Below are 15,990 nucleotides of genomic sequence, written 5' to 3' on the forward strand. Positions count from 1 at the left end.
TATACTGCAGGTGTATCACAAGTGCTATTTAAAAAAAAGTAAAGTATAGCATAAATAAATAGGCTTTAATTTTACAAAACACAATTAGGCTTAATGTTTGCCAGTGTTTATGGGGTTTTAGCCTACTGTTTAGCGTTTATTAAAAAAAGTGGGAGAACATAGGCACACACCCATGCTAAAGCTAGCGGCAGTATGCTAATGCTAGCATCAGCTAATCAAAGCTGGGCCAGAAAGTATAATTGGATCTCCTAAAGTTAAGTAGCCTAATAAAATCAAATCTAGTGTTTGTATTTAGTTTATGAAACGCTGTTAAAGAATAATGATCAGATCAATTTATGTGAGTTGTTTATATTAACGTAACATTAACCTAAATAGCCTGTCATATACAGCTACCCGAGGATATTTAACATAGAAAAGTCCAGTAATTCTTGTGTACTGTTTTTCCATTAGCGTTTATTAAAGCAGTACTAAGTAACGTGTTTACCTTAATAAATCCTCTCCGTAGTCCCTGTGGGGGTGATACAAGTGTTTATGGGATGATTGGAGGGTCTTTCATCTCCCCCTGGTGTCTCTGACCAGAAAACCATGTTTGCAACTTGACTGCCACCGGTGCGGAGAAAGCAATACACACTAATGGAATCACGAAGAAGAAGCTAACATGCTAACGGGCAAAACTAACTGCGGGCTAACGTCACTTTAAACAGTATTTACAGCCAGGTTTGAGTAAAAAAAAAAATATTTCCATTGTATAATTGGATGCACAGTAACCCTCTCTCCCTTCACCTTTCCTGTCAGCGTAGTATTTACTCTCCAAGACAATTAATAAGTTAAAAAATCGTAACTTGCTACTACACCTGCAGTTGCGCTTATGGCCTCTAGGGGGAAGAGTTACTTAGTACTGCTTTAATAGATAGCCAATAATTAATAATTGATAACATCTGGTTTGTAAGAAAAGATAAGACTTAGATTATAGATCTCACAGATTTCACTCACTGCAGTCACTTTTAAGAAAGTCTCTTGGTATGGGTTAATATCGGATATCGGGAGCTAAAACAGCTGGATCGGTGCGCCTCTAGTCCAGACATTTGGACTGTGAATACTGTGAAATTTGAATCTGCCTAATCTGATTGTGATAAGGCTAAAATGGCGGCAGCTTTTCGTATATCACCTGACTGCATTTTGTCCTGTGGCGCTCTCCCTGCTTTTTCACCAAACACTTTCTGTTTCCACCTTTCTCATCTTGTAACTGATTGTGCACCACTAGCATCAATAAAATTCTGAATAAAAAAAAGAAAAAAAAAGGTTCTCTGGACGATGTTGAATCTTGATCGCCTCCATCGTGTGTTGTAGAGTAGCGTAGATTAGTCTGTGTGCCATGTCTCCATCTTCATTTGTCGGCTGTGTTTTTGGACTAGCTTTGTAGATTTTTTTTTGTATTTTTTCTGGCGGTGGAGAGTTTTTTTTTTTATAGCACCCATCACAGATCTGCGCTCAGTGGTTGCCATGGTTTTTGCCCATGATCCCGTTTGGTGTGTCACAGTGGACTCTGGAAAGAAGGGCAAGTATTCAGTTCTAATCTAATAATAGTCCATCTTGTAGTGTTGGTAGCTGGGTAGAAGTAGGTTTCGATCTATCGTGCGGTGCGTTGTCTGTGACAGGTTTACTCTGGGATTGCGTAGAATGTTGTAATCCCTCGTAATGCTAAAACAGACTGTTATGAGAACTTATGAGGAAATGCACCACCTTTTATCAAACACTCCCAAATGTCTGGAGCCTGGCCCTAACCCAACAACATTTGGCTCTTAAGTACAAAATAATCCCTAATCTTCACAACAACATGTTTAATAATTGCACTGATTCAATGTTTCTTCATAGATTTATTTGGGAAATATATAATTTCACGAGCCATTTTCTCAAAATGCATTTTCCTCACATTGGTGCGACAATATGTCCACGTCAGCAGCTCCTACAGACGTCAAACTTTCCTATTTTGGACACTTTTCTTTTTTTTCATAATGCTGTTTTAACATCCAATTCCTAGCCTGATTTATTGGACAAATCTTTTTTTTTTTTTTACAATAAACAGCTTATTTTAAAACTGGACAAGGTCTTTGTAACTAATGTGTCAACCAAAATAAAAACATCAATTTAAGGCGAGACACTGCAGGTGAATAGGGAAAAAATGTATATTTACAGGTATCCATTTGAAACTTTTGCTGTCGATCACTGGCATAAATGTGAGAAAAAAATACATGGCAAGTTTTCTGTCATTTTATCTTTTCATATTAGAACAAGGTGTTTTATGCCTAAAAATGCCCCAAATTTCCCATCTTTTCGGTGACGAAATCTGAATAATGGATAGAGCTACATTCAAATTTATGGTTTCATTTTATTGATGAATGAGTTACCAAGACGTTTTCAGAGGGTATTTTGGATTTCTTGTTTATTTTTAAAATAAGCTGTTTTTTAGCTGTTTTTTGACATTCAAAACTCAATAAATGGGGCTTAAGGGATTAAATAATAAAAAATCCCTCTGAAAAAATCTTCCAAATAATATTCAGTCCAAGGCTGGAAAATGTGAAGTCTTTAGGTCCGACTGACGTGGACATAGTGTCGCCACAATGACAGAAAAATGTGTTTGGAGAAAAAGGCCCTTGAAATTGTGTTCTCCCATATAAGTCTATGGGGGAAAATTGAATCAGCGCGATATTTAAACATGTTATTGTGAAGATTAGGCATATTTTCTGTTTCCGGGTGAAAGCTTGTATGTTCAGAGACCAATTTGGCCCAAAACCTGAAAACTGAAAAAATTGAGTTTTGCCTGTAGTGTCTCCCCACCTAATCGATGCATTATTCAGATTCTGTTGCCAAAAGCAGGAAATGTTGGGCATACTTAAGCATGATACGCTTTATGTACATATGACAACATAAAATGACCAAAAAAAGCATTGCAATGCATTATTATCTTATATGTATGCCAGTAATCTACAGCAAAAGTTTCAAAGTGATATCTCTACATTTAAAAAGTTTCCCTATTCCCTTCTTGTGTGTTCGATCACATGACTTGATATTCACGTCTAAAAAAAAAAAAAAGCTGAAAAGATAATTGTTAGTGTCCATTCAACCACTACTGCAATCTTATATAAACATGTCATTTCCTGAAGAATTGTGTTCATTTGGAGGTGTAGCATAGTTTAACTCTCGAAATGCTGCGTTCTTATTTCAGTGGACGTTATCTTAGCTCCATTACTGCAGCCTTTGCGATCTGGCAAATCAGTAAAACTGCAAATTCTCCTTGATTAGGAGCCTTATCTAATCACCCGCTCCAAATCAGCGCTTTTGCATGTTTATGATTTAATTACTGAATCGTTTCTTTACTTTATTTCCATCTGCACTATCTGTAACTCCCGCCTTTCCCATGCGTAGTTTGTCCTCCTAAGACTCACTTACCCCGACACTTCTACTCCGCCTCATCTGATTTACTCGTTCCTCATTCTTCTCCCCTCTCCTCCCCCTCAGGCAGCCCAGCCTCGGAGGACTCTCCCCTGGGAAGCCCCCGTGTGGCCGTTAACGGTAACTCCCCTGTGAACGGGCCAGACCACATCCTCGGGTCGGTCCCCCAAAGCCCCCTCACCAGCCCGCTGCTCATCGACGCCGGCTACGTCCGCAACGAGGACGAAGAGGAGGCCAGGAGGAAGGTGGGTGGAGAGGCACGTAGCACCGGATTTAGAGATTCCTCGTGGATCCGTATGAATCCTCTCCTGTTTTTGTCCAGAAGTTTCCCACAGACAAGGCCTACTTCATCGCCAAGGAGCTGCTGACCACGGAGCGGACCTACCTCAACGACCTGCAAGTCGTCACCGAGGTAAGAAGAAAAAAAGAGAAACGTCCAAGGCCAAATCTTTGATGCAAGGCCGAAAGCACAAGTTTAAAGCTGCACACTGTAGGAGGACAGGAAGCCAAGAATGTGCACTTAAAGGTCTAAAGTTTCAAAGCTAGTTATTATAAGGTTTTCAGGGCCGGATCGTGAACTAAAACTGGATTTGGATTCTGCGCTTTCAGCCAGAATGTCCTGTTCGGCTTTGGAGCTGAAACAGCTACTCATTTTTGTCGGTTCTGGCTGCAAAAGGGGCCGGGTAATTTATACTTTAACTTAATTAGAGAATGAAACGTTGCAAGTACTCTTCAAAATAAACACAAACAAGCACAAGAAATGAAAGGATTTCCCTTAAGATTATATAGAGAGGCTGCATTTTTTAGCTCAGGCTGGAGACTGAGCAAGTCGCACAAACAGGCTTTAAAAAAATGATCTTTAGGGTTTCCGCCGGGCGTTAAAAAGCTTTAGACTTTAAATGAATTGTGCCAAAATGAAGGCCACAGATGTCATTAAAAAGCATTAAAATGGATTCAAAGTGGCATTAAATGTAAACCTCTTTTGAAAATGACTTCAACCCCTGCATACTTTTGTCAGAAATGCTAAAGTTCTGGTCTAAAACACATTCAGCTGCAGTTTTGGCTGAAATTATTCACTATTTTTTTCTCAAAAGTTGCCCACTTTGTCCAATTGGCTTTTAGATAACAACATTTCCTCTCATTCCTCTGTTTGATGGAAAGATTACAAATGTTTAGAAATGAAATATGCATTTTTTTATATACAGTATATACAGTAGTATAAAAAAGCATTAATTTTGACTTCCTGCTTCCTGTAAAACCCTAGTCTTTTAGGTATAAAACATTTCTTACATTGGTGGAAGGGGTTAGAACAAGGCCATGTGAACCCAGGGTGCTGAGGGTGCTGCAGCATCCCCTGGTGGGTAGTTTGTGCACTACAGGCAATATTAATAAATAGAAAATATTCACAGGAAAAGCTTTTTTGGGATACATCTTGTCCGCTAGCGTCCCCTAGTCAAAGTATCTTCCCACGGCTCTGGGTTAGAAGAACAGGTTAGAAGAAGTTTTGAAGCTTCTACACATCAATTTGCAAAAGTGGGAGTAAGTCTCGAGTCAAGTCCAAGTCGTGGGTCCAAGCAAGAACAAGTCACGGGGTCAAGTCAAGTCTTGCTTTAGCCACAACTCACCTCAAGTCACAAACATCAGCATTACGTGTAATTTCACTGTTGGAATATAAATTCTTCTTTTCAAAATGTGTGATTTTAGACATTGAACAAAATCTAATGGATTTGGATTTAAAGTCTAGTTAATATTTGCTACAAAATATATATATGAAACAGAGTTGCTTTCCCTTCAGTCTGAATTGTTAGTTTCTGTCAGTGGTTCCCCTGTATGCTCGGATTGGCCCCTGCTCAAAGCTGATCCTGTACAGTCTTCAGTCCTACTGTCGCTGGTCTCTGTGCGGATGCGGAAAACAGCCTCAAAACGCTGTAACTTTTGTGTGAACAGCTTAAAACACAGCACCGCGCCCAAGATTTGTGTCTATTAATCCAGCTCTTACCGGATCGTACTTCTGGAGGCTCCTGTCTGAGCTGCAGCTTTAGGCCATTGTTTCCAAGGTTTTCCTGTCCTTACTAAACGTCTATGAATCTCACTGTAGGAAACTTTTAATGCATCCAAAGAAACACACATTCCACAATTAGCATGTGGCTAATTATCATATGTAAACATAAATGTGCTGGTTTTGCGCATTAAATCCTGTTGTCTTTCAAGTCATTCCACATTCTGTTTTATCCATTGTATTTGTATACTTCTTGTACTGATACTACTCTTATTATTAGGTATGTCGTTGCATCGCTCTTCTGCCACATGTGTTAAACCAAAACCACAACTTAGCCGAAACACGCCCATATCATTAAAGAGCTAAAGTATCCCACTGTGATTCCTCCATTGTCTTTTATGTCCGGGGTGAGATTAACTAGACCACCGGCATCAACACCTTCAGGCCCCACACCTTTACTAAGAACTTTGACCTTCATACTCTTGACCCCTGACCCCAGCAGACCACTGTAAACACGGACACCCCGTCTGTCTTTGACTTGGCCAAATCGGCAGTTTCCAGTGTGGTCTTTGATGTGGGAGGAAGGCGTGCCCATCGCTGTTAAAAAAAAAAAACCCTCTAAAGTGTTTTCTTTGGCTCGCACCACATAAACACCCCCTCCCTCCCTCCCTCCCCCCTCCCTCTCCATCTTTCCTTCTTTATCCCATCAAGTCTTTATGTGAACAGCTGGGCAGCCCATCAAGCCACACTAGCATCCATTTGTTTAATAGCCCGTCGCAAAACGTGTTGCTCTTGGGGCGTGGCTGGCTACTCACAATCCATTCCGTTTGTGCTTGCATTCTTCAGAGCTAATTGTCTAAATCTAACTTCACGATGTTTGTCCCCCCCTTTCAGTCTTTCCAGAGCGCCGTGGCGAACGACGAGGCCTTCTCCAACTCGGTCAAGAACCTGATCCTGGCCAATTACGAACCAGTCTACAAGTTCCACGAGGGCTTTCTGAAGGAAGTGGAGCAGAGGCTTGCACAGTGGTGGGTATTCTGGGCTCTCAGATTGTCCCGTGTCACTGTGACTCGTGTTGTATCAGCTGCACGGCCCCCAGCAGCTGTTCAAATAGAAGGAGGCGGCGTCTTTGACAGTAACGCTCCACAGTGAATAGATGGAGCGCTTTACTTGAGCGACTGCCCGTTTCATAATAGCGAAAGACACGACACTGCCTGGAACTCCCGTCTTTAATGTCAGTTCTGGATCAAGTCCAAAATCCAGGCCGGTTCAGTGAATGGTTGGCAGGAAATGCAGACTCTTGTTAAGTTCGACGGAGCGCTGACACCTCCTGGTGACCGAGAGCAACTGCGATGTCACTCCTTGTCCTGTCTCTTTCAGGGAGGGCCGCTCGAATGCCCACATTAAGGGCGATTATCAGAGGATAGGAGACATTCTGCTGAAAAACATCCAGGGGCTCAAGGTAGGTACTTGGAGGGATGAAAATATTGTTTGCGATTTATATTGAGTTAAAATTTTACATTTTTATCTACTTTTTGTTGTTGTTTGCAAATGTAGCAGCTGACGGTGCATCTTCAGAAACATTCCGAGTGCCTGGTTGAACTGGAAAAGCTGTGCAGGTATGTGGAAAATATTAGGAAAGGTGACCTTGTAGTGACCCAGCGACTGTATGAGTGGTCAGCATGACACCTTTCCTGGTCTCTACAACGCTCCGGGATCTGCTGTTTTGTAGTTTTTCTGGTGAGAGGCTCCGTCAGCAGAGAAAACCCTCCAAACTATTGGTCCTAGAGCATGGGTTTCCAAACTTTTCAGACCGCGACCCCCAAAATCACTCTGCACCCCCTTCTGTAAACTGTAGTGAGCATTTATAATTATTTAAGGTGCAAAACGTTTAAAATCTGGCTTAACAATGTTATAGTTTACACTGTTTATACTGATATTTAGCTCAATTTCACTAAAATACATCAAATTCACAAAAAATATTCTTTCAAAATCATCTTGCGACCTCTACAGTGTCCAGTGACCCCCACTTGGAGCACCACTGTCCCAGAGACCACTGTGATGGGCAGTAAAGGCGTCATGCTGACCACTCATACAGCTGCTTGGTCACTACAAGGCCAAATACACACAAATATCAACTTTTGCATAACGCACCTTTAAAGTGCATATGACACACTAGACACAATATTTGCTGAATCATAGGTAACACTTATATTTAAGAATTTGCTAAACTTTGTACCCAGCTTTCTTCAGTTTGACCATTTTTGTGATGTTTATAGTTTCACTTCCTTATTGCAGTGGTTCTCAACCTTTTGGAGCCGCGACCCCCACTATAACAGTTAAAGGGGTTCGTGAGCCCCCACCCGGGTCACACCGTGAGAAATCGGAATATTAGCCTACATAATTCTTAAAAAAACAAAGAAAAAAACAAAAGGTTAAAATAAAATAAATCAAATTACAAACATATAATGGCACTCTGGTAAAACAGCACACACATGCGACAATAAAATATTATAATATACGCTAAAAAAAGTATGTATATTTTATCTACATGATCTGGCAACCCCCCAAATTCGTCTCCCGACCCCCAGGTTGAGAACCACTGCCTTATTGGACACTGACAGGAAGTGACATAGATCGAGGCAGTAGATTAAACATTCATATAACATTTAAATAACAGGATGGATAGGGAGAGAGAGATAGACAGATAGACAGATAGATAGATAGATAGATAGATAGATAGATAGATAGATAGATAGATAGATAGATAGATAGATAGATAGATAGATAGATAGATAGATAGATAGATAGTGTTCATGAGGCCTACAGGGAGTGATCTTTTCCCCTGCAGTGTTTCCTCATAAAGCTTTTGTTTTGCTGTGCGTCTTGCGTCAGGTCTGTGCGTAAGGTGGAGGTGCTGTGCCGTGAGTTCGAGCAGCAGAGGGTTTGTTACCTCCCCTTTAACGTGTTCCTCCTGAGGCCCCTGCATCGCCTCTTACACTACAAGCTCATCCTGGAACGGCTGTGCAAGCACTACCCGCCCACTCACGAGGACTTCAGGGACAGCAGAGGTGAGGACGGCCTGATAAGCGGAGCAGACGGGACATGTTTGCTATTTAAAATCTGTTTTTTTTTTTTCCCCTGACGCAGCGGCTCTGGCGGAAATCTCCGAAATGGCGCTGCAGCTCCAGGGCACCATGATGAAGATGGAGAACTTCCAGAAGCTTCTGGAGCTGAAGAAGGATCTGACTGGCATCGACATCCTGGCTATACCTGGACGAGTAAGAGCAACATGTTACCTTTCTGCCTTTAGAATAGAAAAGAGAAAAGATGGCGGCAAAGCAACAGGAAAATGGCAAATACACGACTATAAAAAGTGTTGAAAAGGCAACAAAGAAGCCACAAAAGAGCAATGAAAAAGTTTCGAGGAGTTCTGTAGGCCTTAGCTTTCAAATGAAAAGCTCCAGTCAAGAAGCTTTTACATTTGGGTAAAGCCAAACTGGAGAAAGTGCATGTTAAATAAATATGAGTAAACAATGAAGCAGTAAATGCTTCATTATGATAAAACAGATGGAGTTTGTCTCTTGCTCCTTGTTCTATAGAATTATTAAACATAATTGCCTTGAAAAGACAAAAGACAAAAACAAGAAATAATTTGCAGCACAATGTTCGAAAAGGAGTGGGAGGAAGTGTAACCTTCGTGATATAATATGTTTTGTTTTGCACAATTTTTGGCTCTAATGAAAATATATCAGACTTTTTCACTCAAACAGTTGCTCACACAGTACTCGAGAAACATTTTCTCCAAGCACTTTTTTACTGGAATAAGTATTTGGGTCACTATGTTTGACTTGTACTTGTAGTCCGATTATTTTAAAGCAACTCTTACTTGAGTATTTGTATCTCTGTTAGTGACTGCTCTCTGCTGGTTGAATTTGAAAAGTACCACTTTAGGGCCTTAACAGAGCACATTTTCTCCAGTTCAGCTTTAAAGCAGCACTAAGTAACTCTTGCCCCTAGAGGCCATAAGCGCCACTGCAGGTGTCGTAGCATGTTGTGTTTTTTTACTCATTAATTGTCCGTGAAAGTAAATACTACGCTGACAGAAAAGACAAAGGGACAGAGGGATATTGTTCATCCAATTACATGATGGAATTTTTTTTTTTTTCACTCAAACTTGGCTGTAAATACTGTTTAAGTGGCGCTATCCCGCAGTTAGCTTTGCCCGTTAGCCTGTTAGCTTCTTCTTCGTGATTCCATTAGTGTGTATTGGTGGCTCCGACCCGGAGGCAGGAAAGCTGCAATTGTGGTTTTATAGCCAGAGACACCAGGGAGAGATGAACGACCCCCCCAGACATCCCATTAACACTTGTATTACCCCCAGAGAGACTAAGGACAGGATTTATTAAGGTAAACAAGTTACGTAGTACTGCTTTAAGGTCACAGCCTATAGGCCAATGTAACGCCACATTTGAAAGCTAAGACCGACAGAACCAATCTAAACTGAGCTTTTTCCTCACGTTGTCGCCATTGTTTTTTTGTTGGGGTTTCATCACACATTTGACACTCTTGTTGAAGCTTTTAGATTTGGGTGAAGCCAAACGGGAGAAAATGTGCTGGTTTCAGGCGGGAGTAGACAGAGAGATTAAATCAATAGTTTGCCGACTTTTAATGGGTTGGGGGATAAAAAGTGTGAGAAAAGTGCTTAATGGTGGAACCGCCCCGTGTCACATTGACCTTGTAACGATCGACTTGCCGCTGATGGTGTTTCTGCTGGCCTTGCAGGAGTTCATCCGCCTGGGCTGCCTCAGCAAACTCTCCGGGAAGGGGCTCCAGCAGAGGATGTTCTTCCTGGTACAGAACCCTCCCTCTTATCTAACTTGTGAAGTATCTCTTCTGACGACACTCTCATTAATGCCCCCTCCTTTGTCTTTGCCGCTCCAGTTCAGCGACTGCTTGGTCTACACCAGCCGGGGGATGACGGCCTCCAATCAGTTCAAGGTCCACGGACAGTTGCCCCTCTACGGCATGACGGTAGCCCCCCCCCTCGTTTGTTTGTTTGTTTGTGTGTGTCCGGTCTGGGCGACGCTGAAACGTGCTTGCGTCTTTGCAGATTCGAGAGAGCGAAGAAGAATGGGGCGTCCCGCATTCGTTCACGCTGTTCGGACAAAGGCAGTCTGTGGTGGTGGCAGCGAGGTACTGGCTCATCGGTTATGTAACAGGGGGGGGGGGTTCATGGGGAAAGGGAGGAATGTCAGAGAAATATAACAGACCGTTCAAATCCTTTGGTGCTGAGAAACCCGTAAAAGAGCCACCATCTCCTCTCATTCCGTGTTGTTTTCCCGTGTGCAGCTGTGCGTCCGAGATGGAGCACTGGGTGGAGGACATCCGGATGGCCATGGACCTGGCGGAGCAGGGCAGCGGCGCCCCCTCGGACCTCCTCTGCGCCAGCCCCACGGACAACAGTAAAGCTCTCACTCCACAGATGCCTCTCAGTCAGAGCCGCCAGACCCCATTAACCAGCTCGGGGGGACACACAGGGGGACACGGGGGGACACAGGGGGACAAGGGGGGGTGCCGTGGCAAACACTCATTAAGTTGATAAGAGAGAAACATTAGCTCTAGGGGGAAGGTCTCCTCATTATGGCACCTGTTAGTGTTTGACCAGAGTAAGACAGTGGCAGATGGGTTAGCGCTGCTTTATGAACCGCTAAAACAGGGGTGGACGAGTTTTCTTGGCGGAGGGTCGATTTTCTTTATTGTAAATAGACCGAGGGCCGAAGCCGCTGATTATTAGCCCAAAGCAAAGCACAACGCTGGAAAAATGACCATCTTAAATGAGATAAATGACTTAAAATTGCCTGACTTAAAGTTCTTCTATGTTGAATTTGAATCGGTTTGAACTAATCCAAGATACAAATGCTATAGCGCCAATGGAACAAGAATAAAAAAGAGAATAACTACTACTAGAGGTTTTATCTCATCTAAGACCAGACCAAATCTATTCAAACCTTACATTTAATCTGTTCATTCAAGTAGATTAATGTCATTTCTTCCTTAAAACGATTATTCTTTTTCCAGTGCACTCCCTTCAAACGCCAGTGTTGTGCATAATGTATGACCTAATTGGTTGTATAGGCCCTTTAACTGGTGACATCATCAGTGACATCATCTGGAGGCAGGAAGTGATCAAGAGAAATAAGATTAAACTAAAACAAGCGATTATAAGTGTAAAACTATGACTAAAAAATGTGGTCCTGTTGTGGCTTAAGGAATGACATTTGAGACGATAAAACAAGGTTTATTTGACATTTCCTAAAACGGTTAAACATGTGTTTATCGTTACCATGGCAACAGCTCCAATGGAAATAGATAGGAATCTAACTTCCTGCCTCCAGCTAAATCCCAAATGTTTACAAACAATTAAAGGGTCTATAGACAGTATTTCTAACTTTTTTTCTCCCATTTAACTCTCTGATTTGTGTAATAAAGTTTCTCAAAATCATCTTGAGGGCCAGAGGTGCTGTGCTGGAGGGCCGGATTTGGCCCCCGGGCCTGACGTTGCCTACCCCTGTGCTTAAAGCCTCACAAGAATCATTTCGATCTCTTTCTTTGAATCCCAGTCAGAGCGTGGCCCCCTGCTGGTGACCTTTGGACTTGGCGTGTCTATTTAACATACACTTATTTATTGACTCACTGCTAACAACAAAACGGTCATTTAGCAGCGATTGTAGAGCAGTCAGATGGAATGACTTTGATCGTTGTTTTTGACTTGGGCCTTTGTTCAGTGTCAGAGTTTATTCAATCACACATTCATTTACACAGGAAGCCCCCCCCTAATGGTGGAAGTGAATCACTGACCTCTATGTTACTCTGTAGTAAGGGGTAGTGAAAGTGTGCGAGGCCTGACATGAGGAATTCAACCTGACATGAACATCAGCACTGAAGCGTTTCCTTTGCTATTTCGGCCCAAAATCACACACACAAAAAGAAAAAAAAAGTCACAAAATATTCTAATCCGCAAGGTTAGGACACAATATGTAAATACACATTAATGCAACAAATCTATGCATTTCTGTTTTGTACGAATTTGGATTTTTCTGCAAAAAAATGTATGTGTTTCAGACAATTTAAGACATAAAAGATCAATAAATGTAGATTTAACACCGACTCAAAACAACGGTAGCACTTTAATAACTTTAATAACACTTTATTTAGCCTTAGTACATGATGAGTTACGGCTTAATTCATAATGAACAATTCATTAGTTAAGTTTGACTAACACTTAATAACTATTTACCAGTGAAGTATGTGAAGAACTATTCATTATGAGTATTAACTGTAGTAGTTAAGTAGTTACTATGTGTTAGTCAGACTTAACTAATGAGTTGTTCATGATGAATTAAGTGTTAATTCATCATTTACTAATGCTCAATAAGGTTATTAGGCCTTTATTTTGGCGCAATTCATTTAATAAATCGGAAAACTCGGAAACACCGGATAATTTGTAATTAAGTAACTTTATTGAAAATGTGGGACGGGAGACAAAGATCTAAATCAGGGGTGTCCAAACTTGGAGGGCCACATATCGAAGTGTATACCAGTGTTAATTTCGTCGACTAAAATATTTAGTCTTAATTTAAGTAAGTGATATTTTTGACGACTAAAATTGGACTAAAACTAAATTAAAATTTTGTCATGAGACTAAAACTATGACTAAAATGGCCAGATATTTTAGTCGACTAAAATAAGACTAAATAAAAATGAAAAGAAGAGACTAAAATCATCCAAACTTCTATTGAGCGTCTGAAAGAGCCTCAGATCATGTAAATTCTCTGTTAAAGGATCAGCTCTGAGCTTTGTTCATGTGGAGCAGCTCCATGAAGCAGAGGAACAACATTAAATATGATTATGATGAATATTATAAACGTAAAGTCCACTATATTAGTCTTAAATTTAGTCGACTAAATTGACATGCAATTTTAGTCAACTAAAACTAGACTAAAATTGAAAAGATTTTTTAGACTAAATCTCGACTAAAATTAAATTACATTTTAGTCAAAAGACTAAAACTAAAACTAAAATAAAATATGTTGTCAAAATTAACACTGGTGTATACGGCGTGGAGGGCCAAAGATCGATGGTCAATGCAGGGAAACCTTCCCTCGGGTACATTTAAGTGTGCCCCAAACCTGTTTTTAGGCTTGGATCCTTAATATCAGCTCTGTCTCACAATGACATGTCAGTATTTGAAGTTTTAATTGTGTGCAAATAAATGTGTAAATGCAAATATATGCAGTAAAAAGTGGTGTCTCTGGACATGTGTGCCACATTTGGCCCCTGGTCCAGACTTTGGGCACCACTGGTCTAAATGGCGGGACGGGCGACATGCTGTAATCTTCCCTGTCCTCCCTCAGAGCTGTCAGGTGAAGGCGGTCCGGAGCACGAGTCTGAGGAGGAGCTGAGCGGCTCGCGCACGTCTCTGGAGCGCCAGGGTCACCGCGGCAACACCACCGTGCACGTCTGCTGGCACCGCAACACCAGCGTGTCTATGGTGGACTTCAGCGTGGCCGTGGAGGTAACTCACTTCACCTAATCATGATATCGATGATTGCTCTGAGCTCACAGTTAGCCTTTTATTGTTCCAACCTTTGCTCACCTTTTCCACGGAGACAGACTGAATTAATAGTTAACCCGCTGGCTGAGATCCATTGTCCCGAAGTCCTTTGTTCCCCCCCCACCTCCTCTATACCTTCAGTCTGTCCTTTGTGTCTGACCACGCTGACTTTGCCAGAGGCTGGAAATGGTTAGTCAATGGGATCAGCCCCCACTTGCCCCGAGAGACCCTGAGTCACTTTGAGGCAGATTGGTTTGTGGAAGTGGGAGGTTTAGTGACCTCTGCTGGAGCTGCAAAGAACTGCGCCAGCCTTGAAGAGCCAGTCTTTGAGTTGACCTCTTAATCCCTGCATTAACCTGTACTTTAACCTTTACTCGCCTTACGCAGTAAAAAGCCTCATTTCACTTTTAAAATATTGCATGAAAGGGAATTTGTAAGACGGGTTTTTCTTATGTTTAAAGTGCACGACACATTAGACTAAATGTTTTCTAAAACATAGTTAACATAATTATGTTTAAGAGTTGCTTTATAAAAAAAATGACCCAATTTTCTTCAGTTTGACATTTTTATGGTGTTTATAGTTTCACTTCCTTATTGGACACTGACAGGAACTGTTGCCGTGCCAACCATGTTACGTCAATGGGAAATGAGTCAAACTGCTGTGGAACGTTACCTCTATCTCATTAGTTTAAAAATCCAACAACATTTGTTCGTTAAAGGTGCACTATGCAACTATTTCTGTAAAAAGGAAAAAAAAAAGTCGATAGTAGTATGTATTTGACCTTTCAGTGACCCTGCGGCTGTATGGGTGGTTAGCTTAGCGCCTTTACTTTCCATCCCGGTCACTCCTATGATGCTTCAGGATCTATTTTATTTCATTTTTGGGGGTTTTCTGGAGGGTTTTTGCAGTGGAGCGTGTATATGTAAGCTGTTACCATGGATACGGTTCAATCAGCAGTGAAAATCTATATAACAATCGGTAGCGTTCACGTGACATCACAACAGTCTAAAGAGCCGATTAAAATTGAGGTGTAGGGCAACTGAAAATTCCATGACGGTAACTATGGTAACTGACAAAATGCATATATTTATGTTTTTGTTTTTTGGCTCATATGTCAGTCATTACTGGAAGAATCCACATTAAGTTCATTGTCTCCTCTGTCAGCACATATGAACTAAATGTCCAATAGGGCTGCTCGATTATTGAAAAAATAATAATTACGATTATTTTAGTCATAATTGAAATAACGATTATTTGTTGCCTTTAAAAAAAAGTAGTTATTTTATTTATATATTTATTAATAAAAAAACTATGCTGAATATTTTCTGTTTTCTGAACAGTCATAAAAGTACAAATGATTTCAAGTTTGCCTCGATTAAAGACAGGTCTCTGTTTCACACCCGCCCCCTGCTGGCCGGCCCTCACACCTGCACAAGCAAACTGAGCAGCGCGACCTGATGACATCATCACACAGCGCCGTTTGTTTTTATGTCAGACAAAAGCATGAGCCGCGGCACGAGAAATGCGAAGGGAAAATAATCCCAGCGCCGTGAAATAATGCAAGTCTGCTTTGCAAAGAAAATTCAAAAAAAAATTTTAAAAATAGATATACCGGTATATATATTTTTTAGATTATGCTAATTTTGTAATCGTTTAGTGTAATAATCGAAATTGTAATCGAATTTCGATTAATTGCACAGCCCTAATGTTTTCTACGAAAAACGTCAAGAAGTGGTGACAATATGTGAAAACATGAGCTTGATGTTGTCCAATGGAAAGGACTTTCGGACATAAAAATAATATCACAAGTTTGTGAATCCAATCACGATCAAATACTGATGAGGAAAAACATTTGTCATTTTTGGTTTTGGAGAATTCTTACAAAAACTGTATTTCTCCCATAGAGTTGTATTGGCCCTG

The 15,990-nt window shown here is 41.1% G+C and overlaps 1 protein-coding gene across 2 annotated transcripts in view; it reads left to right on the forward strand.

The window, feature by feature from the left end:
* The window catches only part of LOC306981750 (FERM, ARHGEF and pleckstrin domain-containing protein 1-like), a gene marked incomplete at its 3' end in the record, with an annotated part of 61,193 nt that overhangs the window by 43,754 nt on the left and 1,449 nt on the right, over positions 1-15,990 (forward strand). The window contains exons 13-24 of one of the 2 annotated variants that reach the window (XM_079581393.1): positions 3,520-3,698; positions 3,776-3,865; positions 6,347-6,480; positions 6,833-6,914; positions 7,010-7,071; positions 8,348-8,523; positions 8,603-8,733; positions 10,238-10,306; positions 10,397-10,486; positions 10,566-10,648; positions 10,805-10,917; positions 13,870-14,030. In XM_079581393.1, coding sequence (XP_079437519.1) covers positions 3,520-3,698; positions 3,776-3,865; positions 6,347-6,480; positions 6,833-6,914; positions 7,010-7,071; positions 8,348-8,523; positions 8,603-8,733; positions 10,238-10,306; positions 10,397-10,486; positions 10,566-10,648; positions 10,805-10,917; positions 13,870-14,030 — 1,370 coding nt within the window. The remainder of the gene's footprint in view (positions 1-3,519; positions 3,699-3,775; positions 3,866-6,346; positions 6,481-6,832; positions 6,915-7,009; positions 7,072-8,347; positions 8,524-8,602; positions 8,734-10,237; positions 10,307-10,396; positions 10,487-10,565; positions 10,649-10,804; positions 10,918-13,869; positions 14,031-15,990) is intronic. The other variant, XM_079581394.1, reaches the window with a different exon arrangement.

Source organism: Gobius niger (genome assembly GCF_951799975.1).
Source record: "Gobius niger genome assembly, chromosome: 23".
Taxonomy (NCBI): domain Eukaryota; kingdom Metazoa; phylum Chordata; class Actinopteri; order Gobiiformes; family Gobiidae; genus Gobius; species Gobius niger.